The sequence below is a fragment of the Dipodomys spectabilis genome, unplaced genomic scaffold (assembly GCF_019054845.1).
Source record: "Dipodomys spectabilis isolate Male_0828 unplaced genomic scaffold, ASM1905484v1 ptg000002l, whole genome shotgun sequence".
Classification (NCBI taxonomy): Eukaryota; Metazoa; Chordata; class Mammalia; order Rodentia; family Heteromyidae; genus Dipodomys; species Dipodomys spectabilis.
This window is the reverse complement of record NW_024870679.1, coordinates 60,749,221-60,775,727: the sequence shown is the minus strand read 5'-3', so window position 1 is coordinate 60,775,727 and position 26,507 is coordinate 60,749,221. Positions and strand designations below refer to the sequence as shown.

Sequence of the window (26,507 nt, the reverse complement as noted above, 5' to 3'; positions counted from 1 at the left end):
CACTTCACCCCAGTTAGAATGACTATAATCAAGAAATCTAGTAACAACACATGCTGGAGGGGCTGTGGCCAAAAGGGAACCTTACTGCATTGTTGGTGGGAGTGTAAACTTGTTCAACCACTTCTGAAAGAAGTATGGAGGTTCCCCAGAAGGCTACACAGAGAGCTCCCCTATGACCCAGCAATCCCACTTCTAGACATTTACCCAAATGATCACAAACAAGGCCATCCTAAAGCTATTAGTATAACTATGTTTATTGCATCATTAGTCACCATGGCTAAGATATGGAACCAACCCAGACACCGCTCAGTAGATGAATGGATCAAGAAAATGTGATATATATAATATAATATATATATAATGTGATATATATATTATATATATATATATATATAATGGAATTCTAAGCTTCCGTCAGAAAAAATGACACTGCCCTATTTGCTAAGAAATGGAAAGACTTGGGGAAAAAATCATATTAAGTGAAGTAAGCCAGACCCAAAGAAATATAGATCCCATAGTTTCCCTCATTTGCAGTAATTAGTATATGTCCAGGATAACCTTATCAGATGAACAGAAAAGCTCAAAAGCTATGTACATATGACCCTATAAAATGATACTAAGCCTCTTTTGCCAGCCGTGTGGAGTGCCAACCTTGCCTGGTCCCAGCAGGTCTACTGAATAAACCTACCCCTTACCTAAATACCATGTGCGTGGTGCAGTTCTTACTCGGCTACCTCTTTTTAAAAACCTAACATAAATGGTGCCGTGACTCGGATAAAGGGCTTAAAGTCAGGATAGGTGGGATTCCTCTCTGGTATTTTTCCTCTTTTTCTTTTTTGTTTGTTCTTGCTTTTTTGCTCTGAGGAATACCCACAATTCTGAGGGCCTTTTGCAAACCAGTCTGTCTGCTGCAGACACAGCGCATTGATACCATTGCTGGCCTTCACATCCACGTCCACACCACTTCTCTACTCTGGTAAGTGAAACTACTCTCTATGGTTCTCTGTTGCTCAGTCTAGGTCCAGACGTGGCACCACGCCAGAGAGCTCCTACGGCCTTTAGCTGAAAGGCCGGTCACCTCTGAAGCCGAGGACGCTTGGTTTTGGGGGCTTGGTTTTGGGGGCTTGACCATTTCTCTCTAGAGTGCTCTGGGGGAAGTTGGGACGCCGCTTCTGCCTGGTCAGCTCTCCTTCACTCACCAGACTGACTCTCCTACACATTTAATGGGGTGCTGCGAGTCACGCCTGAGCCGTGAAACCCCTTTGAAATGCCTCCCTGCGCTCCCTGGAAAGACAGAGCGCCTCATTTTTATGCTATTCTCAGATGTAGACAGTTTTTGCCACTGCAATGGTGAATGGTCAGAAGTCTGTTTACTTTCAGGCTCTCTTTGCTCTCTCTCTACCATTCATGTCCAACTTTCCCTATCTCTCCCTTTCTCTTTTCTACATTTTGACTTGTGCCCTGAAGAGTGCGACGCAGGCTGGGTCCCAGGGACTCCCCCCTCTAGGTTCCCTCTCAAAGGCTAGCCAATGTAGGCTTGATCTATTTGTTCAGGGTTTCTTTGCATTCTTTCAGAAATTCGACATCTTGAATTCGCCATCTTGGCCACGTGGTGGGTTAAGGGTTTGGTCCCATCTGACCCTTAATCTTCCACTAAGTTTACTACTCCATCCATCTATTCTAAGGTACCTTGCTAACAAGTTGCTCTTTTCACAAGCCCTGGTAACTGAGGCCCAACCATCTGATGTGCTTTGTTAGCAAAGATGTCTAAATGTTGTCAAAATTTTAGGTTTTGAGTTTTGCCTTTTTTGTTTTGTGTTGTGTATTCTACTACTGACTACATGGTTCTAAAATACTGGGCATATCTATGCTAAAATTCTCATCACATCTAATGAGTTTTGTCATTGCAGAATATTTGTTGGTCAATTCTTGATAAGGACCAGGCCTTGTTGCTTTAATTGGAAATAATAAAGGGCTTTTGTGGCAAAGATTGTAGTTCAAAGCCAGCCCGGGCTGAAAAATCCCTAAGACTCCATCTCCCAACTAACCTGCAAAGAGCCAGGCTGAAAGCATGGCTCAAGCCTCTTATCTCTAAGCAGCCAAACACTGGAAGTGCTATTGTAACTCAACCTGGTAGAGCAGTAGCCTTGAGCAGAAGTGCTCAGGGACAATGCCCAGGCCTTGAGTTCAATCCTCCTTGAATACCAACTGGGACAAGCCATCCCAGCAACCAGCACCTAGACTCAGCCAGTCTGGGGAACAAGGGAACATGGAGAGGAGTAAGAGGAGATGATGTCACATCAGCTACTTTGTGCCTGCCCTTTCAAAATTAACCAGAGCCAGGAGGTCAGAAGAAGTAAGAAGCCTGCCCATACAATGTCTATACCTGTCTACCTATTAACTGAACAGGAATTTATATTCTTGCCTTTGTCACCGCCAGATGTCAGAAATAGCTAGGGACATTTCTACCAACATTTTCAGCCCCAAGTCCTTCCTCTTGCCATTTATTTACTCGCTAGTATTTTTTTTTCCAGCCCCTCAATGCTCATGAGACTTCTCCAGACTTCATCTAATGACTCACGCCACCAAGGGACAGCTGCTGCTCACTGCCTTCTCTGGGAGGGGACCAAATTCCAGCTTTTTACCCCTATTGTCGACACCCCTTGTCAGCAGGAAGTAGCCAGAGAGAATCCGTGCCCTGTTTCATGATTATTAAAAGGCTGGAATGTAAGGTCCGCTCCTGGATGGCAAGAAGACTCCACCCTCCTCGCAGCAAAGTCTCCACCCAGTACCTGTGTTACCTAGGCAACTGGGACACCTGGAAGAGGTCACATCTGCATCCGCTGAGGTCACATCTGAATTTGATGTGGCTACACCGTTCTCGGCCCATACCCTAGATAAGGCCTAGCCCAGGCCCAGATGCCCTCTCTCTGCTCTTCTCTAGCTCTTCTCTTTTCTAGCTATTTTCTCTCTTTTCTAGCTCTCTCTCTGCTCTTTTCTAGCTCTTTTCTCTCTCTTTCCTCTCTTTCCCAGCTCTCGCTCTTTCCCAGGCCTTTCCCAGCCATGTGGAGTGCCAACCTTGCCTGGTCCCAGCAGGTCTACTGACTAAACCTACCCCTTACCTGAAAAAAAAAAAGATGATACTAAGCAAAATGAACCCCAAGATATCGACACAAGAGGTCTTTCTTTGTTGTTGTTTTTAATGTACTATATAATTTTTTTGTTTCTTTTGTATGTTCTTCCTCCTATGGTATATACCTGTTTTCACTGTACTTGATTTTGGTACCTTGAATTTTGTATATACATTTATGTAATTTGGGGAGGGGAAGGGGAATAACAAAATGCTGAAACAAGGACACAGAATGACCCATTGCAACAAGGAGATTCACAAGAAGCTATGTTGGAAATGAACTTTACAAGAGTAGAGAAGGGATGGTAGGAGAAAAACAAAGGAGGGGGTAACGATGCTCGATAAGAAATGTACTCATTACCTTACTCATGTAACTATAATCCCTCTCTCTGTACAGTATCTTTATAATAAAATATTTTTTAAAGTCCAGTTAAGAGGTTTAGTACAGCAATGGCTCCTCTTGCAAGGCAGACAAATATTGAACAGGAATCCATGGCATGGCTCCCCATGCTGCAGAAGTGCTAGTAGCCCAGTCACCTACCATCTTGGGTCAGGGTTATTGTTTGAAACTAAATTATTCTGGGCACCTGAGAACAAGGACCAATCACAAGTCAGGGAGTCTGGAGACACCCTACTAAGAGTGTCTAGGTGGAAGATGATCAGAGGAGGAGGTCATAGAGCACTGAGAATCACATGAAGTCCTACTGAAAAGTTTAGGTACCAGACAGCACAGTGGAATCGCTGTACTGGAAAGTATAGTGAGTAGAGGCCCCACACTTTATGGCTAGGAGAAAGCTTTGTCATCTGTAGACTACCTCAATTGACTTCTGAGCCAGTGGCTGGTAACTGCATGGCTTCCACAGCTGCCACCTTGTCTCAAGTGGTTTGCAGCTAGGAAGAATTAAAAGTTTCTAGCCCCGGTCTGGTAGATAACTGGATTTCATGTACCTCGTTCTACCTGAAAGATAACTTACTGCTAGGCAGGTTCTGAAAGTACTAAGACCAGCAGGCAAGTACCTGGATTCCTCAGTTTCTCTCTTCTAGTACAGACCTCAGTGCTGTTTTCTGCTCCCAGTCCCTGAGACATACAGAGGACAGACATTGGTTTGAACATTTGCTGACCTAGGGCTTGTGGAGCAAGCGGGAAACTGCCGAGCTCACAAAACACAAAGCTCAATCAATGGGCAGCAGTAACACCCAGTGTACAAAGAAGGGAAAATTCTAATGTCAATGTAGCCCTGATGCTGATAACTAGCCCTGAACTACCCCAGGCCTCAATTCACACATAGCTCCAGCTTTGAATACTCTAATTACAACTCACTACCATTCATACCTGGCCAATTTTCCCACTAGGGAACTCAGAAGTCCTAAACAGTCAATGAGAGACCCTATTTTTGAGTCTAGACACTCCAACCCTTCTGCACAGAGCACAGAGTTAGTTTAAGAATTCTTGCTAACAGAACCAGGTGAGAAGGAGTCTCTGGGATAGAAGGCTAGGATCAGTGGCCTAACATTGTAGGTTGAAGTCAGGGGCCAGATGTAGGGAGACAGAACACTAGGGTTGTCTTTCTAAAAGTTGAAAAATATTTTCCAGCAGAGATAAAAGAATTATCTAGGCCCAAATTAAAATATATTATTAGATGATTCACAGGAAGTTTAACCTTCCACATGTATGAATATGCTTAAAATAGATTATTTTACCATCCCTCATAGAGTATTAAAATGCTTCTTTTAAACAAGGGGAAAAGATATTGGGTCTGCAATTTACAAATAAGGAGTAAAGGAAACATACTTTCCATCCTGACTATCTTTATGAGATTTGCCACTTAAGCGGCAGTAAATGGATGAGAAGCACAAGACTTTGGAGTCAGAAAATGAGGGTTTGAATCTCAGTTCTACCATTGAAAGCTGAGTAGTGTCAAGCCCACATTGCTTAATATCTTTGGTTTAAAAAATGGAGGTAATACCAGCTTCTCAAAAGAATGAGGTAATTCCAAATCCAGTTCAGCCGTTTACTTGAAGTGCAGACTCTGGTAACTTACCTAATTCATCCAGGCCTTAGTTTTCTCCCCTATGAGTAAACAATACCCCATTTTGTCCCTCCATTCTCACAAGTTGGTTTTGAGCAAATAAATTGGTTAAGCAAATAGATTAATGGAAACTTAAAATTATAGCAATGTGAAAATTATGCACTGTTTTTGCTGAGACTAAGCATCATTGCAGACATTTTACTTTAAGGAATTGATTTGTTTCTTTGCCTGCTGAAAAAGGGCAATCTCAAAAGGTGGTAATTCTAGGCCTGCCACTCATTGAATAGACCTTAGGGTGTCATTCCTCCCAGCATGGGCTAGCCCTTCTATTCAAGTAAATGGTATTGACTGTACCCATCCTCAGTTCCAGTGTTGGATCCTGACAAGTCCACACCAAGCAGGATTACCCCAGCCCTTGCCAGGGTGACAGCTCCAGCAAAACACTTAGTGCTGAAGGCTGTGTTGCCATGGGTAGGTAGCCATTTTATCCACTTAAATGTAGCATGTCACCCAGGGAGCCACTGGCAGCCATCTTGATACCATCAGGGAAGACTGAGCTGAGAAATACTACAAACTAAAGAAGCCACTGCTTTGGATTAAACCCATTAGGCATAGGATTTTGAGGCAATATATTTCCTTGATTTGAGTTTGAGTTCAGACAATTTTCTCTTCTGAACAATAAGGTTTGTTCCTTGTCTTTTGATAGTTTGATCTTGAGCAAGTTTAATTACCCCTTTCAACTCTGGTATCCTGATTTACAATGAGGGTAGTGTAATATATATCATATAAAGGATTGCAGATTAATTTAATAGTGCTTGAAAAATGCTTTAGTGCTCAGTACTATGGAAGCATTTAATAAAAGGTCATTAGTTTACTATTCCTGGAACTCTACAATTTGGGCTAACTGCTTTAAGTTTACCATTTCAGTTAATTATTACATCAGCCCATGAGATTCATTGCCCCTATTTTGTTTTTGTTTTGGGGAACTTAAACTCAGGGCTTCACTCTTTTACTTGTTTTTTGGGGGGAGGTTGTTTTGTTTTATTTTTTGAGGGTTTTGCTAGAGGCTAGCTAGTACTCCACCACTTGAGACACAGCTCCGTTTCCAGCTTTTTGCTGGTTAATTGGAAATAAAGTCTCATGGGCTTCCTTGCCTGGGCTGGCTTTGAACTACAATTCTCCAGCACCCAGCTTATGGTCCCACCTTTATCTTTAAAGAAATCTGATTAAAGACTTCAGGGTCCTAAAAATACAATTTCACAAATTGTGACTGTTTCTCTTTTCTTTATGATCAGATCTTTATGATCAGATTTTTATGTTGAGTGTATTATGGTAATATAATATTAATTGCATGCCTACAATGTGTCAAGAACAATTATGTGATATGTATATACCACTGTATATCCCCCCTTTAGAGGACATAGTTTCACAGCTATCTGGATTATAGTAGAGATTAAACTACATTTGTACCTAGGATATACTGGCTTCATGCGCCTAATAACTGCGCTATCCAGTCAACATCTAAATATCTAAATCCTACAGGCACAGGAAAAAATGCAGGGGATAACAACAACAACAAAAAAAATTCTGCAACTAAAAGCAGAATATGCAGAGGTTGTTTCTACATAATTTTTAAAATACACGCATACAGCTTAAATTCAATTGTTATTTTTTTTCTAAAACCCCAAGATGAAATGTAACATTTCTTTTATATTTGATTACCAGGTTAAAAAATCTTTTTCATATGCACTGTAAAGACATTATATCTGTTTTATCTCTGCTCTTTCTGACATGATGTCAGCTTGTATATGTTTTCTAAGATGGCTGAACAACATGATTAGATGTGACAATGGAATGGAAGAAAACAAAAACAGACTAGGGTGACCACTGCCCTCTTTTCTTAGAAAATCTGTAGGGAAATCAAATGGCATTTTACTACTTACCTTAGGTGACGCGCTCCAAATGTCTTTAAAGGATATGGAGGGCCTTTTACAAAAGTCTAACCAGCAACACTATGAAGAACTGCAATTTAGGGGATAGCTACAATGTTCCCTTATAACTGTTGTCTTGCAGATCAAGAAATAGCTTATAAGCAATGTATCAGAAGCCCTGAAAAACATAAGCAGGCTCTGAAATCTTGTTGAAAGAAGTGACACTGATCAAGATATACTGTATTCATAAACTGCAACTCCTTGTACAACTACTTAAAGATAATAAAAATAAAATAAATAAATAAAAACAGCTAGGTAAATCCAAAGTAGGACAGTGTCAGGACACACCCCTCAGGAGAATGCACAGGCAGTGAAGGCATTGTTTCTTCTGCCCCACCCCTGGCTTTTCAAGCTTGTGATAGAAGGGGACTGAGAGGAGGTCCTACTAAATCATTCTACAGACAACACAGTGGTCTCTGATTTTATAATCATGAAATGTTTATCCCTATTAAAGCCATCTATGAGGAAGCTGGCAAACAAATGAAAATGTAGTATTTTTTTCTTGTCTTTTGATAGCTTGGTTTTTAGAAACCTGTGGTAGTCAGACAGATAGAGCTTTGATTTTTCTAGGTAAGAGGCATTGAGTATATTATTCAACCCATCCAAGCTTGTTTATTAGTGTAAAATGAAAATAAAACTTGTTTCATAAAGCTGTGCTATAAATGAATTACAGGGTCCATTTTGTAGTAGTCAATGAAAAGGAATTTTCCCCATTTAATTATCTTAGAAAGTATTCACTTACTATGGTATTTAAGAAAAATGTCCTTATGTAAACTAGTATAACTACTCTGGAAGAAGTAGTTATAGTTTTTGGAGGTTCCTCAAAAAATTAAACATTCCACTTTGCTATGACCCAGCCATACCACCCTTGAGCACCAATGCAGATCATTACAAGTCAGGATACAGTAAAGACACCTGCACATGCATGTTCACTGGTGCACTATTCACAATAGCACAGTTATGGAAACAGCCCAGATGCCCTACAACAGATAAGTTGACTAATAAAATGTGGTACATATACATACATATGGAATTTTACTCATCCATTACAAAGAATAAGATAATGTCATTTTTAGGGAAATGGATGGACCTAGAACAAATCAGGCTAACTCAGTTAAGCCAAGCTCAGAGAGACAAATGACACATGTTTTCTCTCATATATGGGAGCTAGATCTAAACTGTAACTGGACATAACCTATACAGGACTCTAGACATTCACATGCAGTCAGACTAAAGGAAGATACCCTTAGGGGAGGAGCATAAATGTGTAACTTCTCTGAAGACTTACAATTTATTGAAACAAACTCCAAGAAGTGGAAACATTGGGTTTTTGGTGGTGGTGGTGGTGGTGGTGTTTGTCTTTGCTTTGGGTTTTTTTCTTCTAGGGTGGATAAGAAGGTGGGGTTGCAGAAAGGGAACAAGGAAGGGTAAACGAATGAAATCATGCTTGAGTATACACTGAGGAAATGGCCTATGTAACCTGTGGGCAGAGAGGGAGAAACTGGAAGAAAGTAACAGAAAGGGTAACTTTATCCAAAAAAGGACCAGAAATGTATTTATTACCTGACTAGTGAAATGGTAGCCTTTCTGTATAACACCTTAATAGTACCAATAAAATTATTTTTTAAAAAGAAATGAAAAATGTCCTTGAGAATGTTACCTAGGTATCATTAGATTTCATCAGTTTTTGAGTAAGAGTGATCGTGTACAAATATTAATTCATATTTTAGAAACTTACTTCCACACTTAGGTAATTTCAGCAATTTCTGGTCATGACTGGATGTGCCATTTTGTGCTTCTCGTATTCTTGCTTGGTACACTTGATGCCTGCTGGTCAGGGAGAGGAACTTGGGGGCAGCACCTTGCTTCTGCCTTTCCTGGTGATGCCCTCAGTGAGAACAAAGAGGATATCTTCTCTGAGAAGCCCAGAATCCCAAGTTGTTATACTGCTGAGGAGTCAAAAATGGCTCCTAGAAACATTCCACCACAGAATGAAGTGCCTCTCTCTCCATTCTGGACCCACAGGTAGCAACAACTGTGCTTCTGTACAAAAATGGTCTGCTCCACCTCTGCCTGTAGCCATGTCCCTTGCCATCCACAGATGAGGATTAGGAAATTCTCTATCTCATGGTCCCCTTTTGCATGAAATCCCACTCCAATGTAAACCATTTTCTGCCATCAGATTGCTTTCAGCCCATTGGCTTACCAGTTCATCATAGCCACCTAGATTCTCACATGCAGTTTTGGCTCAGCAGGAACTTCTCCACAGTAAGTTACTACATATCCTGACTCCTCATCCACATGTGTCTGCCTTCCAAATCAAAAGCAAGTACCAGACAGCAAAATGTGTAATATAAATTTATTCCATGACATTTTCCTCATTGAAAGTATTTTAAAATAGATTAAAATGCATCAATATTTCATGAAAAATAAAAACCTAGCAGAATTTAGCAATACCTGTAAGATACATGATTCGACCCTGAATATCTTTTTTTTTCATTTCAAGCATCATTTTTTTAAAAAGTAACATAAAAATGGTAACAATTGCTGTATTCTCCACAAATCTCAAGTCACATAAATTTTAATTCAGCTTCCAGTTCTTTTCTGCACCATGTATGTTAATGGTATCTGTTCCTGCTTTTGAGTGGGAACTGTATCTACTTTCTGTTTCTTAATGGTGGTATCTGTCTCTTCTTTCTCTGGTTCTTCAAGAAAATGTTTCATGGTGAGCTTGAATAGTAATCGAGGGTCAGGTCCAGAAAGAGGCGGGCAATTACAGACCTCTCTAATTTTCAGAGCCTAGAAAGAAAGAGTACAATGCAATTCCCAATAGGCTCTATACAAAATGAATAAAATGTGGCAAAATATTCTGCGTTTTTAGAATAAAAGCTAATCTTAAATTACAACCATAAGAAGGAGTTACTTTTCATTATTTGTTCAAGTAATATTTTAAACAATATTGTACCTTCTCTAACTACCCAAATGTTCTGCTGAAAAGAGAGAGATAAACAGAGAGAGAGAGATCAGCACTATGTCCTGTCAAATTTCAGCTGAGCAGAATGACCACTCATCAAAGTAAGATATACATGTTGAACATACTGTAAAAAAAAAAATGAACACAAGTAAAACACCCAACTGGAGTAATAACTAAAAAAGGAAACAAATCAAGATCATGACAATTCCTACTCCAGGAAAAATAAAATGCTGCAAGAAAAGGGGAAACAATCAGAGTGCTACATGGTTCAACGGCAACTATCAGTTCAAATGTAAAGTGCTCAGTCTTGACCTACCCATGTTGGAAAAAGGGAAGAGTAGGATGATTATATGTGCACGTACCACAGGTGGCAGTGATAAGAGGCCTCAGCTCTGACCCTCCGAGTAAGAGAGGGCGTAAACCTAAAAGATGGCAAGGCTCTCTAGACATCTAGACACCTTGGGTAAAGAAAAAAATATCTTGCAACAAAGTAAGAAATAGTTACTACTGAGGCAAGGGCTGCTGCTCTATGTAAGTAGTCTTAGTGGGAATATGGATGCCTTTGAGCTATTAAAATTAAGGTATTTTAAGAAAAAAGTCTTTAATATTTAGATTTCTTTGGGGGGGGGGGGGTCCGGTCATGGGGCCTGAACTCTGGGCCTGGGCACTGTCCCTCAGCTCTTCAGCTCAAGGCTAGTGCTCTACCACTTGAGCCACAGCGCCACTTCCGGCTTTTTTTCTTTTTGCTTATGTGGTGCTGGGGAATCGAACCCAGGGCCTCATGCTGCAAGGCAAGTGCTCTACCAGTGAGCCCCTATTTAGATTTTTTTAAGGAAGGTATTTACAGGGAAATACCGCACTTCTGACTTATTAGGAATCATGCATCCTAATGGAAGTAACTGAGGGAGCACTAATCCAGATACCCAGAGTGTTGGCCTGGTAGGGTCACAGGTTCTTAGATGAGAAAATTCCCTTCAGCCTCACATGCAACCAGGGACAAATCAGAAAGGGATCTAGAAACCTGGGCTATGAGTACTTCTGATGAAAGAGGAAAAAGGCATTACTTAACCTGAAGGTATTTGGTAACAGGGCTCCATCTTTGAAGCTCATAATACAATAGATTTAAGATGCTCATTACCTTGAATAAGAATTAAGCGAATTAATAAAGTAACACTGAGTTAAGCAGCAAGTCAAGCCCTTAGCTGAATAGTAACTTCTAAAGATAAAAGAAGATACTATGGAGATTTATACCAATGCAGCAGGCATAAGCCACGAAATTCTTGGCAAAAAACTTGGACATAGTCTCTCTTGCTATAGTGCCTTCACTCACTCTGGGAGGCTGAACCACGTGACTAAGCCCCAAACCAGCATTAGGAAAAAGGTATAGAGTTCAGTAGGCAGCAACCAAACCAGTTGAGTTTAGCCATAAGCAAAGCAAAGTAGCAGACAGAGATCAGGGACACCTATCATCTTTGCATGCTCAATAAATACTTTTCTTCTCAACTCACTTGTTTGGTCTGTTGATATGTAGCAAATTTTTAGACTACACATTGAGTAAGGTACTAGGTACACATCAGTCAGAGTAGTGGCCTCAGCCCTTTTATAAATTACTTTGTAGTCTTCTACTACTTAATATATAACATGTTCCCACAGTCTTATTCTGTTTTATTTGGCTTCTATAAATTACCCTGCTATGAAATTATTTCTTTTCTGAAAAAAAAACATATTTTTCAACTTCCATTTCAGTTGATTTGATAATCCCCCAAAGAGAGAGATCTTAGCAAAGAGTAAGAACAAGTTATAATTGTGTAAAAAAGACTAATCTGTTTTTACAGAAAGGGTTTTTTTTGTTTTTGTTGTTGTTGTTGTTGTTGGTCGTGGGCCTGAACTCTGGGCCTGGGCACAGTCCTCAGCTCTTCAGCTCAAGGCTAGCGCTCTACCACTTGAGCCACTTGAGCACTACTTCCAGTCTTTTCTGCTTATGTGGTGCTGAGGTATCAAACCCAAGGCCTCATGCATGCAAGGCAAGCACTCTACCACTGAGCCACCTTCCCAACCTAGGGAGTTTTTTTGTTTTGTTTTGTTTAGAAAGACTTGACACTGAACTTAAAAGCCTCATGCTTGCAAGCACTCTACCACTTCAGCCATGTACTTTTATTTGCACTTTGGTTTGAGACAGGGTCTCTTACTTTTCCCAGGATAACGTTGAATTTGTGATCTTCCTGCCTCTGCCTCTTAAGTAGCAAGTGATAACACACATGTATCACATTACACCAGGCCCTACCAAAAAGATGTTACCAATAGTTAATATCATTAAAATTTACAACCATACCTGAGTTCATTCAAAATCGGGACAACATGATCTCATGATTTTTATCTAGATAGCTACATAACTTCAAACCTCAGGATCCTTAGATAACATCAGCTTAATTTTACATATGAAGGATCTGATCCCCAGAGAAGCTAAATGAGAGGCGAAGAATAGAAGTTGGCTTGGAGAGTATCACACCTTTTTTGGCCAAACTTTGGCCAAGATATCTTTCAGTAAATGTGTTATGTCCAGATAATAGAATAATATACATCTTTAGGAAGATGATGACAAGACATATGGAAGAAATTTAAGTGCATATTACTAAGAAGTATCTGAGAAAGCATAAAGACTACAAAGATCAGTGAATGCCAGGAGTGGAAGAATAGTAAGCAGAGAAAAAAAATTAAGGCAATGAAACTGTTCTAAGGATATAACTAAAGTAGGCACATGTGGTTAAGCATTTACTAAAACACACAGAATAAAGGCTCACAACAGTGAACCCTAATGTAAACAGCCAGTTTAAGATGATAACGACAGGTCAGTGCAGGCTCCAATGTAATAAATGTGTTGCTCTGTTCCAAGTGGAAGGCTCTATATGAAGTCAGGTATTTATGGGAACTCACTTTACCTTCTCAGTTTTGCTATGAACCTCAAACTGCTTGGGAAAAGATAAGTTTATTATTGAAGAAAATGACTTGGAATTTAAAAAGCTAGAGTTAGGTCCTATTTTCATTTTTGATGTCTTTTTCCAACATGTTTTTTATGGTAATACATAAAAGTTTTGCATGTGATACATTCATTGAATATTTTAATTTGACTGAATTCAGGCCCTTTCTAAATGTTTCAGCAATGTTTCACTAATGGCTAGAACAACCACACATTCTTCATAAGGGTTCTCTTCATGTGCAAATTGCCTTCCTTCTGCTATGAAGCCACATCCTGTTATAGAATAGTTTGTATTTTCATCACATAATCTATTTTGATTTAGTAAAATTTTATCTGATATCTTGATGCAATGTTTTTCTGGTTTTTTCACTCTCCATTCCATATTTATTTTATTATATTCCATGGTGCCAACATCTTTTTCTTTTCATAAATTCAAATATATAATATTAGATATACCTTCATTCTTCATCTCTTCTAAAGGGAGCAGGATTTTCCCAATGAATAACTAGAATATGCCTTTCCATTTCCTTTGCTTTTTTTCCCCTCTGTTTAACTCTATGTACTGCATGTAAAAGGCACTTAATAAATGCATTCTGAATGTTAAGCAAACATTTATAGAACACTAGCTATGAATAAGTCATTATGATAAATGCCACGGGAAACTGCCTGAAGAATTTACAGTCTATGAGAAAGCAGGAAGGGACTCTCAAAGCAGGAATATATGAATCCCAAGGAAGAATCCCAAGGAAGATTTGACACTAACATACAATTAGGCGGCCTAAAGTCAAAGAAGACTCTGACTGTTCACCTTGTGCCTTACATTGTGCCAGATATTTTTAGTTAAGTTGTCTGGACCGATGTTATAATGTGAATCATTTTAACAATATTGAGTGAACAATACTTATTATTAAAGTGTCTTAGAAGGAAGGAAGGTGAGGAGGGAAAGTGGATAGCAGGACCCTACCCACACAAACACACAAGTACAGAAACAAAAGCTAGGAGATATTGCTACCCTGATTCTACTTACAGAAAAAAAAAAACAACAAAAAACCAAGGGTCAGATTTTCTTTCTCAAAGTTAGCTAGCTAGCTCAGAAGGAAAAGACTACTATTTTTATACTACTACATCCTATGAACATCTTTTCCCCATATCTAACTATAATTTCCTACAAGCTAATGTTCTCTAAGGGAGTGGAAGAGCTATCCAATTCTACTGCCAACTCTTCTATTTTTAGCCACAATTATATTGCTTATTTTTCCTATTACTACACACCAAGCAGTCACTTAAATATTCACTGGGCATCTCAGAAACTCACAGTCATTAAGGATAGAGGACAAGAACCATACATTCTGGGGTAGAAGACAGACAATAAACAGTAAACAAAATCATTTTAGTTAAGTACATGAAGAGACTGAATAATGCATCGTGTCAGAAAATGAAGGATTGTTGCATGTGAGAAGAGCTATTTTATATGAAAAGATCAGAGAACGCCTCTCCAAGGAGGTGACATTTCTATGAAGAACTAAAGGAATGATTCTTTGGGCAAAGCAATCAGGAAGTAGAGTAGCTGTAAAAAGGGAGGAAACAAGCTTTCCTTGGCTGAAACCAAGGAAAACTTGGGGAGAGAGAGACAGCTGATAAAGTTGGAGGAGTGGTCAGTAGTCAAATTATGTGATGTAAGAACTGAAGGAGATGAGAAAACACTGAAAGCAAGAAAATTACAGTAAGAAAATTATTCTGGGAGCTGGATACTGATAGCTCATGCCACCAGTAATCCTAGCTACTCAAGAGGCTGAGATCTGAGAACTGGGGTTCAAAGTTTGCCCACATAGGAAAGTCTGTGAGACTCCAACTAACCAGCAGAAAACCAAAAGTGCAGCTGTGACTCAAAGTGGTAGAATGCAAGCCTTAAGCAAAAGAGCTCAAGGAACAGCACTCAGGCCCCATGGCCAACAAAAAAGAAAAGAAAAAAAAAAAGATGATTGAAAATAGGGCTTGAGGAGAACAGAAGAGACTCAAGGAGGAGATGGTTGCAGGATCTAGAACAGATATGCTGGTGACCTGTACCAGGTAACAGCCATGCTGGAGGCACAGATTCCTAAGTTAAAGATGCTCTTTGATGAAGGGAGTAAGGAGGGGTGAAAGATTGGTCCAAAGTTTCCTCATATGACATAATAGCTTTTCTTTCATGATGTCACTTATGAATCTGAGGCAATTTACTTGCTCATAGTAAATAATTATTGAAATGCAGCCTAGATTGTTCACTGACTAAGTAGCCTCAATCCACAAATTCTTTCAAAGGTTTGTCTATCAAACTGTCAAAATAAAATCATTTAATAGTCACTTTATTCATTTAATGAATCACTTTATAGCATTTCTTTTTATATTTTGAGACTACAACTAATTAGTTCCTGGATAATTACTTTTTGGACTTCCGAAAAAATTCTCCAAGTAAATCCCATGAGAGCTAGGTACTCTTTTCTTTACTAATCTGTTAGAACTTCTAGGTTCTCATTTGTGTTGTTGTTGGTAGTGGGGCCTGAATTCTGGGCCTGGGTGCTGTCCCTCAGATCTTCAGCTCAAGCCTAGAGCTCTACCACTTGAGCCACAGCACCATTTCTGGCTTTTTCTGCTTATGTGGTGCTGAGGAATCAAACCCAGGGCCTCATGCATGCAAGACAAGCACTCTACCACTGAGCCACCTTCCCAGCCCTCGAATATTTTTTAAATTGACTTATTTACACTGCCTCTCTTTCCAAAGTTAATCTAAGTAGGTTCATTCTGGTTTACTGAAATTTCAATGTTGATTGCATATACTCTGGTAATTTACAAATACACTCAGACATGCACACATGCACACACATGCACACATGCAGGCATAAGCAGTAACATTTTTTATTTTCACATGAGTACGAACATCACCTAACTAAAGTAATATTTTCTAAAATATTATGGTTTCATAGTATATTATTGTTTCTCTTTCTCTGATCACATTTGCATTTTATTCTTTGTATAACTGGGCCAATGAATGTCATTTTAACTAATTCTCCCCAAAGAATCAACTCTTGCCATTTTGCGTATTTCTGCTTAATTTCCTTGATTGTATTTTCCTGATTTGAAGTGTTTTTTTAGTTCTCTATTATTATATTTATCTTTTTCTCTTATTAATATAAACAATTAAATTGATACATTTTCTTTGAATATAGGTTTGGCACCAACCCATGAAAATATTAACTAAATCATTATCAATTTTTGAAATTAATGTATACTCTTACTGTTTGCAAATTTCTAACATGTATATTTAAATTTTTATGGGGCCATCACCTTGTAACTTTTATTTTCTTAATCTTAATGTATTATCTAGACTATCTGGCCATAGTCTTTACACAAATACACACATGTTTTGTCCTTTGTTTCTCCTTCCTATCCCTTCCCATCCTACCCCCCGCCAAAGTTGTAAAGTTCATTTTCGACATAACAACTTGTACATCTCATTGTTGCAATGGGTCCACCTGTATCCCTATTTAAATGATTTGTTTTTTCCCTTCCCCTCCACAAATTATACCAACATCAAATACATTGAAAGCAGGGATTATACCGTGGGAGAGGGACATACAAAGCAACAAAGAAATATCTTATAAATGTGTTAGAAACAATTGCATGAAAGAAAAAAAAACATTTGAATACATATCTTAGGGCTCATTTCCCTAACATCAATTTATCTGACTGTTTCTGCTTGACTCAGACATATACTAGATATTGCAAATAAGGGAAACCATGGGACCTTTGTTTCTTTGGGCCTAGCTTACTTCACTTAATATAATTTTTCCAAGTATTTCCATTTCCTAACAAATGGGGCAATGTCATTCTTTCTGATGGAGGCATAGAATTCCATTGTGTATATATACCACATTTTCTTGATCCATTCATCTACTGAGGGGCAACTGGGTTGGTTCCATATCTTAGCTATGGTAAATAATGCTGCAATAAACATAGTCATACTGGTAGCAGAGACTCTGAAAACATTACAGAAAATATACTTTTTCATAGCATTTATTTTCTTATGTCAGTTAAATCTTATTTTTCATACTATTTGAATGAATTTTCCTAACTGTTCTCCAATGGCATAAGAAGAATGCTATAACTTAATAGAATTAGTCTAGTCTAGTCCCTGGCTGTCAGTGCTCTCCTGCTGGGCATTTTGCTGATACGCTTCTCGGGTAGCACTCATTCATGATCTTCTATCTTAGAAGAAAGAAAAGTTGGTTTGTCCAGATCATGAACCAACGTGTGCTAGTTTCATTGTTTCCTATTTCTTTCCTCTTAAACATTTATATTTCATCAAAATCTGAAAAAGTAATATGCAGCCTCTTCTTTGCAATCAAGATTTAAAACTTTGTAAGCTTAAATGGTGCATTTTGCAGTCTTAGATTTTCTCACGTACTTATCATACTGTGGGATCCAAAAACACATCTTGAGAAATGTTATTTATCATGGGAATGTGATATAGATATCATGGTTAAATAAATGAAGACAAGAGAAGAGGAATGAATGTATTTGTCTTCCTTACTACTATGTGCAGCTTGGACTTGCTGGTCTTTCAATTCTTTCCTTTTTTTAGACTTTTCTTGGTTCGAGTGTTTTAATTCAGTTGTACTATGTTTCTGCCTTCCACATCAATGAGTTTTTGCTCTGGGGCATCCAGAATTTTTACAGCTTCCACTAAAAGTTTTACAACTTCTCTGTTGTATTCCACAACTTTAGGGATTTCCAAAAAATAAATGTATCTTTCATTTGTGGTCACTCCTCGTGCCTGTCACTTTCCAGATGATTAAGTCAGGCCTTTGTTGACAACTCCATAGGCATGGCATTTGTGGTTATTGCCACTGAAGCCATCCTCACTAATACACTAACATTTTCTCCAGATGCATGTGAGATTTGAGACTTGGTTTTGCTCTTTAAAATTTTCTCCTCTCAAAACATCTTACCAGAAGACAATGAGCATTTCATAGGCTTTCATTGTTATTACTGGATTTGGTTTTCATGGAGCCCTTATATTGTTGTTTATGAAGGAAATTCAAATATTCAATAAATGTTTTATGTAAAATTACCTTCTCAGTCCTTTCTTTTCGACATTGTTTCTTGTATATTTACTATCACACTAATTTCTTAAAAGTCTCTTTTATCTACCTCTTAGATCTACTCTAGAACAGAAGAAAAAGGGGTTTGACGTCTATTATTTAATGAGAATTGATTTGGATGGCCTAAGATTCTTCATTGTTTACAGACATTCTGCCTCAAGGCACACACTGGGATACATCTGAGGTAGAGGAAAAAGAAGTCCCTTAACCAAAAGGAAAAAAGAACTCAGGTTCTTGGAGAGATAGGCAATTTCTGGGTACAAATTATACCCCACAATCACTTGCGGAACGTTAGAGTAAAAACTGTCTTCACAGCAGAAGGAAGGGTGGGACTGGTCCCACCTAAACCCAGTGGTGGGCTCTGACACCACTGTGTGTGAGGCAGACAATGGAGAGCCCTTTAGAACAAACAATGTGAAGCAGAGTTTTTATACCTATAAACTGTAACTACCAAAGTTTGAATACTGTTAACAGGTATATAGAAAAGGCAAATGAGGAAATGGCTTTAGCTTTTCACCATTAAGCATAATGCTGGCTGTAGGTTTGTCATATACAGCCTTTATTATATTGAGGAATGTTCCATGGGTTCCTAGTTTTTTCAGAGCCTTCATCATAAAGGGGTGTTGGATCTTGTCAAATGCTTTTTCTGCATCTATTGAGATAACCATGTAGTTCTTATCTTTGCTCTTGTTGATGTGATAAATTATATTGATTTGCATATACTGACACAAGTGGTTTTTTCTTTCTTGCTATTGTTTCTAATGTATTTATAAGGTACCATGTGATCTTTTTGTTGCTTTGTGTGACCCTCCCCCATGGTATAAACCCTGTTTTCACTGTATTTGATGTTGGTATAATTTGGGGAGCAGAAGGGAATAAATTGTTTAAATAGGGATACAGGTTGACCCACTGCAACAATGAGATGCACAGGATGCTATGTTGAAAAATGAACTTTACAAATTAGGCAGGGGGGGTGGATATAGTTGTGGAGATGGGAAGGAAGGGATGGAGGGGGAAAACAAAGGAGGAGACAACAATGCTTGATAAGAGATGTACTCATTACCTTGCTCATGTGATTGTAACCCCTCTGTACAGTATTTTCACAGTAAAAAACATAAAAAAAAAAAAAAAGAAAAGTCAAATGATAGCACAAGGAAGCAAACACAAGAATCTAGAATCTACAATGTAGGAATGAATTTACTCAGTAAGTCAATGACATGTTTATAGATTAAAACAAAAGAGATGAGGTATTATACTTATACCAAGAAGACATACAGACATAAGGACAAAATACAGGGGTGCATCCTGAGGTCCTAACTTGAACAAATCAATTATAAAAGTATATTTTCTGACAGAGAATCTACATATGTAACATGATATTTGATTTTTAAAAATCACTGTGCACGTGTTCTAGAACAGCCCAGATTCAGCTTATGAGTGCTAGCCCCAAGTTGCAGTGAGACTCAAGAGAGGAAGACTGACCTACCATTTCACCAGTGGTATTTATTACGGTGATTTACTGAAGGAAGTGTGGTCCTGAACAGCACAAGACCAGGAATTCCAGAGTTCTGCTTAGGACAAAAATAGCTTTGTCCCAGCTAGAATTTATCTCATTCAGTCTTAAGCTCAAACTGGCTAGGTGCATACCTGACACCAGTAGTCCATTTTAAGGCTCTACAATATACTCTAGTGGTTTTGTCTATTTATAGTTTGCTGGGAACTTACCAAGGAAAAACCATCTAGGGTGATTCTTGAACAGTCATCGCAGTTTTAACTCCAGTTAGTTATAGTCATGTTATACTCAATCAGTACAGTAGGATAATGGTATGATTATGGTATAAAATGAAACTACTCTTTGAAATGCCTATCACAGTTGATGGTAAAGGAGTTCAAGAAATGTCACCTGAAGATGGCATCCTAGTATGCTGTTTACTTTGAATTGAAGGCACTTAGAGAACAGTAGGACAAAGGCAAAACTTTCTCCAATCTCCTTTCATCTGTACAGACAGATAGAACTAACTCCTCCTCATGAATCTCTTCTTGAGTAATCTTATCAGGAGACTAGACCAAGACCAAATAATCACCCAGTCTTGAACTTTTATTATCCAAGAAAAGTCTTATTTACATAACAAAACAACTCTATTTACCATATATTTCCTCCCCATCATAGCTTGTGTTCTCATCTTTCCCTAAGACATATTCCTTTCTGTCACTCAGAATAAACCATGATCATTAAATTCTTTTTTGAGTCTCATTCTGAGACTTGGGAATGGGGGTGGGGGTCGGGTAAGAGGGAGGCCACTGAAGTTCAGGACACATCACCCTAAAATATAACCACCAGAGACCAGAATATGGCACACATAATACTCCTCTTTAGCAAAATAGCCAATTTTGGGAACCAGCACATATACGCAAAGTTCTAAAAACCAAATCAGTACTCTTTTGATAGAACAAATCACATCTGTAAAGGAAGTCCTCTCTGGTGGAGGAAAAAGAAGGAAAAGGCACTGACCTAACCTCCAGAACAAACCTTACTTCTGTTTGCTGTGCTCCTCCGGAACTTCCCAGAACCAACCTTCCCTACATCCTCTGACTTTGCAGCTGGAAATAGTATTTAAAACTCCACTCAGACCTTCTTTCTGGGAAACTCATAAGTATATATGACATATACTCATTAATAAACTTCTATTTATTTTTTCTTTTGTTACAGAAAAACTGTAAGAACTACTAAGGGCGGAGAAAAAAATTACTTTGTCCTCTTATAAAGAAATTAGAAATAAAATGCCCTGAGGCTTGTGATTTGCATTGAAATACATCTCAGCACAAAAAATAAAACAATAAAGGAAGCATAGAAAGGGGGTTGATACTATCTAAAACGAACAAGAAAATATGGGTGGCTCATTAAATTATTCACATCATTATTTTTACATTTTTATAAAAATCCTAATCAAAAGTAAAACAAAAGGTTTTTAAAGAAAACCTCTTTTCTTCCTCTTCTCCAGTCTCTATAGTCCATTTTTTGCATTTCTACAACTTGACCCTTGAGTTTCTATCTGGGCTTTTAGTCCTAAATGGCTCCTGAGAGTTTTTAATGTTTCTCCTGAAAAATAAAAGCTGTCCCTTCACTACTGGTAGCAGTTAGGAGGGTACTTTTAGGGCAATCACTGATGCTTGCAGGGGCAGGGAGCTGCTCTCCCTTTCGGCTGCAAAGAATAAACCTTTCTTCACTCTGTGATCTCCTGGTTGTGCTAATTGGCTTTGCTTTCCCCAAGGGGTGAATTCAGTGCCTTCAGCTATACTATTATCTCTATTTCCAACTCTCTCCCTTAATTTCTGAAAACAAAACTTTCTTTCAAAGCCAAGGGTTCAGAATCAACAACTGCAACCCAAAGACTAAGTTAGCAAGATATTTAACAAAAATGAATGAGAAAAAAATGTTACTGCATCAAGAGACACAGAAATATGGCCAAGATAATTCCTACAGGTCTACTTAATAATAAGCAAAACATATTTATTAATCTTATTGGATTATTTGATGTTATCTTCTCCTTGAAAGAAAGATGAGGGAAAATAAAAACTAAAGCCAGAAACAGAAATGGGTAGAAAAGGTATTAGGAACTCTATTAAGTAAACAGTGCATCTTTCTTAGTTATCACTTTCATATGGTCTTTGAGCTATTTTTACAATTTATAAGTTGTAAAACATTAATAATAATGTAAATGATAGTTGTTCACAGAAAGGAATTGTGCCTGCTAGAACTGATTGATGGAATATTTTTCATTTATTTATATTTCGTATTGCCATATACCTACTGATGAAAGTCAAAATGGGAGGTGGGAGGGAAGGAATTGTAGGGGGAAAATAAAGGAGGAGGCAACAATGCTCAATAGGAAATGTACTCATTATCTTGCTCAGGTAACTGTAACCCCTTTGTACAGCATTTTTACAATAAAAAATGTAAAAAAAAAAAAGTCAAAATGGCTGCAGAATGGTTTTTTATTTTTTATTTATTTTACTTTTTGGGGGGGGTCTGGTCGTGGGGCCTGAACTCTGGGCCTGAGCTGTCCCTCAGCTCTTCAGCTCAAGGCTAGCGCTCTACCACTTGAGCCACAGCACCACTTCCGGCTTTTTTCTTTTTGCTTATGTGGTGCTGAGGAATCAAACTCAGGGCCTCATGCATATAAGGCAAGCACTCTACCACTGAGCCACCTTCCCAGTCCATCAGAATGGTTTAAAAAAAAAAAAAAAAAGCGGTGAAAGAGAACAAGACTCATCCCTGAACTTTGAGGCAGGAAAGACAGGTGAGACTAGGAAACTAAAACTATCTTTTTTAACAAATATCAAAAAGGCCAGAATCAACCAGGCACCAACAGTTCACACCTGTAGTAGCTACTCAAGAGGCTGAGATCTGAGAAACACAATTTGAAACCAGCCTAAGCAAGAAATATCATAAGACTCTTATCTCCAATTAAGTACCCCAAAAAGCTGGAAGTGGAGCTGTAGCTCATGTTATAAAGCACTAGCCCTGAGCAATAAAGCTGAGGGACAGCACCTAGGCTGAGTTCAAGCTCACATCTGTAATCCTAGCTACTCACAAGGCTGAGAGCTGAGGATCATGGTTTGAAGTCAGCCCTGGCAGGAAAGTCTATGAGACTCTTAACCTCCAATTAACTACAAAAAATCCAGAAGTGGATCTGTGATTCAAATGGTAAAGTGCTAGCCTTGAGCAAATAAGTTCAGGGACAGTGCCCAGGCCTTGAGTTCAAAACCAGGAACCAGCATTTTAAAAAAAATGTTAAAAGGTGGGTGGCTTCCAGGGATTGAGGCTAGAGGAGTTAAGGATGGAGAGACACCAGTCAAAGCAGACAAAGCTTCAGTTAGGAGGAATAATTTCTGAAGAGCTGCTATTACAGAATGGGACCACAGTTAAAACAACTATACAGGGCTGGGAAGGTGGCTCAGTGGTAGAGCGCTTGCCTTGCATGCCTGAGGCCCTGGGTTCGATTCCTCAGCACCATATAAGCAAAAAGAAAAAAGAAGCCGGAAGTGGCACTGTGGCTCAAGTGGTAGAATGCTAGCCTTGAGCTGAAGAGCTGAGGGACAGCGCCCAGGCCCAGAGTTCAAGCTCCACAACCGGACCCCCCCCCCCCAAAAAAAAAAAAAACCAACTATACACCTAAAAACTGCTAGAATATAGATCTGGGTGGTCATTCCCATACTCAAATAAATATATGAGGATCTATTAATTAGCTTGATCAATAATGAACACACATGTTCTATCCTTTCTAAAGATCACTGGCTATATTTATTCCCAGGAACAACTCAAGGATTTAGGAAACAACTGTGGACAAACAGTATGATTCTTTATGTTCTACATAACAAGAAAAATAGAAATTAGTTATAAGGTGCACATGATAGTAACGAAGTTTAATAAAAAAGAAAAAATGAATTTAAGAGAAGGAAGCTTTGTGATTAAATTAAAAGTTCCCTTTGAAAACAAACAGCAAGACAATGGGGGGTAAGGAATAAATCACCTCCAGCTTTTTGACATTTTTCTGAAAATATTGTTTTTTTTCTTCCCTTCCCCCAAAAGCAATTTTTTTTAATAGCCCATTCATTTCAGTCTCAAGTAGATACACATCACATGCACCATAATGTTTTTTTTAAGGTTTTAGACAATGTTACTGTCAGGCTCCCTGGCTTTCTATGATTCAGAGGCCAATTCAATTACAGCAGCTGCTATGATATTTGCCTTTCCTCAATACTCTCCACGTCAGACAAAATGAAATTCTGTAAGGTGAATAGGGTATGTTTGTGTACATTGGCCAACAATGACATTTCACAGTAATGTTAAACACATTTTCTGCTCATGAGAGGTATAACATTAATAATTTATTCATTTACTTTGCCCAATTATAAGTGTATAGGAATGGTTTTCACATGAGTTCAAGCCCCTAGCTTCCAGAAAGTTTAAAGGATTTAAAATAAAATGAAATTAAAATGAATGTATTTATAGCCTGCATTGAGTGATTCTGAAACCTAAAATCAGAATGTAGTAGGTCAGAGCATCAAGATATAAAATAATATAGCTTACAAATTAAGCTGGCATTGAAAGCTGGCATTTTAAAAATATTTAAAAATAAGTGCTATTCACTAGATCTAAAATGTAACTAGACATGATAACCTATGCAGGACTCTAGTCATTCACACATGAACTGTCAGACTACAACAGGATAGCCTGAGGGGAGGAACCCAAAGTGTAACTTCTCTGAACATTTAAAATACTGTTTTACAAAACAAATTCCAGGAAATAGAAACATGGGATTTTTTTTGCTGTTAGTTTGGTGGTGGGGGTGATGGTGTTTGTTTTAGCTTTTGGGTTTTTTAGGGAGTGGGAAGCAGAAAGGGAGGGAGGCAGAGTGAACAAATGTAATCATGTTATTCAGTATATACTATGTGGAAAATGACCTATGTAACTTTTGGGCAGGGATAGGAGGGGGAAACTGGGAGAGAGCAATGGAAGGGGCAACATTATCCATAAAAAGAAATGTACTAATTAGCTGACTTATGAAATGGTAACCCCTTTGTCCAACACCTTAATAATAATAAAATCATAGTTCAAAAAGATGAATTCTCAAAAATAAATACAATTCAAATTAAGATTATAATTACATAATCCTAAGCAACAACTCCAAGTTAACTGCTCTTCCTATGTGTTCTATCATTGCCATCCTCTTCATCTCCAAAGAGGGATGGCAGAGAGAGAGACGATGAGAAGTAGAGATGAAACCTCAACTAAATACTTGGGGTTTAAAATAAATTTATGAAGTCAGCTTCCTTTACTCTCACCTATTCATATTTTATAAAAATTCTTATTGAAAAAACTTACAGTATTTCTTTGAAGGACAAATTATGATATACATAAATTTAAAGTCTCAACAGTGTAACTATAATTTTAAAACTGTCATACTATTAAACGTCAACAGGTTGATACAACATCTGTTCTTCAATTTTTCACCCCAGTTGTTATGGTAACCAAAATATGTGGGATGTGTTTCCTAAATTTAACACAGTATTTCAAGTAAATAAAATTATAACATATGAGCTCATTAACAACAAATAATATTATTACTACAAACCTGTATTTATCCTCTTTAAATGCTAGTGGATTACAGCATTATATTTAACTAAACATTCACACATGCTTTATCTCAGAATTCACATAGCAAGGGTATTTTTTTCTAATTTGGGGGTGTTATCTTGATTTAAAAACAACACAAGGAAGGAACTAGTCTATTTACTGAACAATACATTATGACAGAGCACTATAAAATGATACAACTATATGCTCTGCAGGATCTACAGATCCCAGCCTTCCATGAACAAACCAGGCCTGCTACTAGGCTGGTCTGCTGAAACCCTCCACCAGCACTCCATCTCTGTGTAAAAGCAAGAGTTCCCACAGGGCTCAACTTCTCTGACTAACTCATTTGAAGCTGCTCTTCCAGCACTGCTCATCTCGGCTCACAGATTACCTGCCCATTAAACCCACATTCATATTTTGAAGCCTTAGCTCCCAAGGTGAACATATCTAGAGATGGAAACTAAAGGCAATTATGGTTAATAAGGGTGGGGTCTTAATGGGTGGGGTCACCTCTCCCCACATTTCCTATTTAGAATAAGCACTGTGAGCGCAGATCTTTGTCTATCTGCCTATTACACCTGCTACGTGGCATAAACAAGCAATTGATAACATTAGTTGAATACATAAAATATAAGTTTAAAATATCTTAAATGCTGACATACTATGATAACTAATAATACATTTTTGAAATCCAGAAAGATTATAGTAAAATATTCAGTTAATTAAAAAGTTATGGTTACCAAAATCTGTGTTCTCATCACAGAACCACAGAACCTTGGTTTCTTCTATGAATCAGATCCACAATAGGCACTGACCTTCTCTTCCAATTAAATGTGGCAATAGCTACTTTCATGTTATTCTGCCCTATATCTCGTTCTCTACACAACTCCTGGTAAATTTGTCCCAGTAGTCCAGTTTCAGGTCTTTAGCCATCACATCTTTGGAGTGACCAAAACTATTATTGTTGGCCAGGCTTCTCCATGCTCTGCTGATCTTTTCAAGAGGAGATGAGGGTGGGGAACTGGAGTTTGAACTCAGGGTCTTGCAAGCACTTTTACCACTTGAGTCAAACCTCCAGCCCTTTTTGTTTCTAGGTTATTTGTAGACAGGGTCTTGCTTT

The 26,507-nt window shown here is 38.3% G+C and overlaps 1 protein-coding gene across 2 annotated transcripts in view; it reads right to left on the bottom strand.

Moving 5' to 3' along the window:
• Positions 1-9,492: 9,492 nt before the first annotated feature.
• Oma1 (OMA1 zinc metallopeptidase) overlaps positions 9,493-26,507 on the bottom strand; it is a 54,513-nt gene continuing 37,498 nt past the window's right edge. For both annotated transcript variants that reach the window (XM_042684877.1, XM_042684886.1), the window contains exon 9: positions 9,493-9,950. In XM_042684877.1, coding sequence (XP_042540811.1) covers positions 9,738-9,950 — 213 coding nt within the window. In that variant the 3' untranslated portion in view covers positions 9,493-9,737. The remainder of the gene's footprint in view (positions 9,951-26,507) is intronic.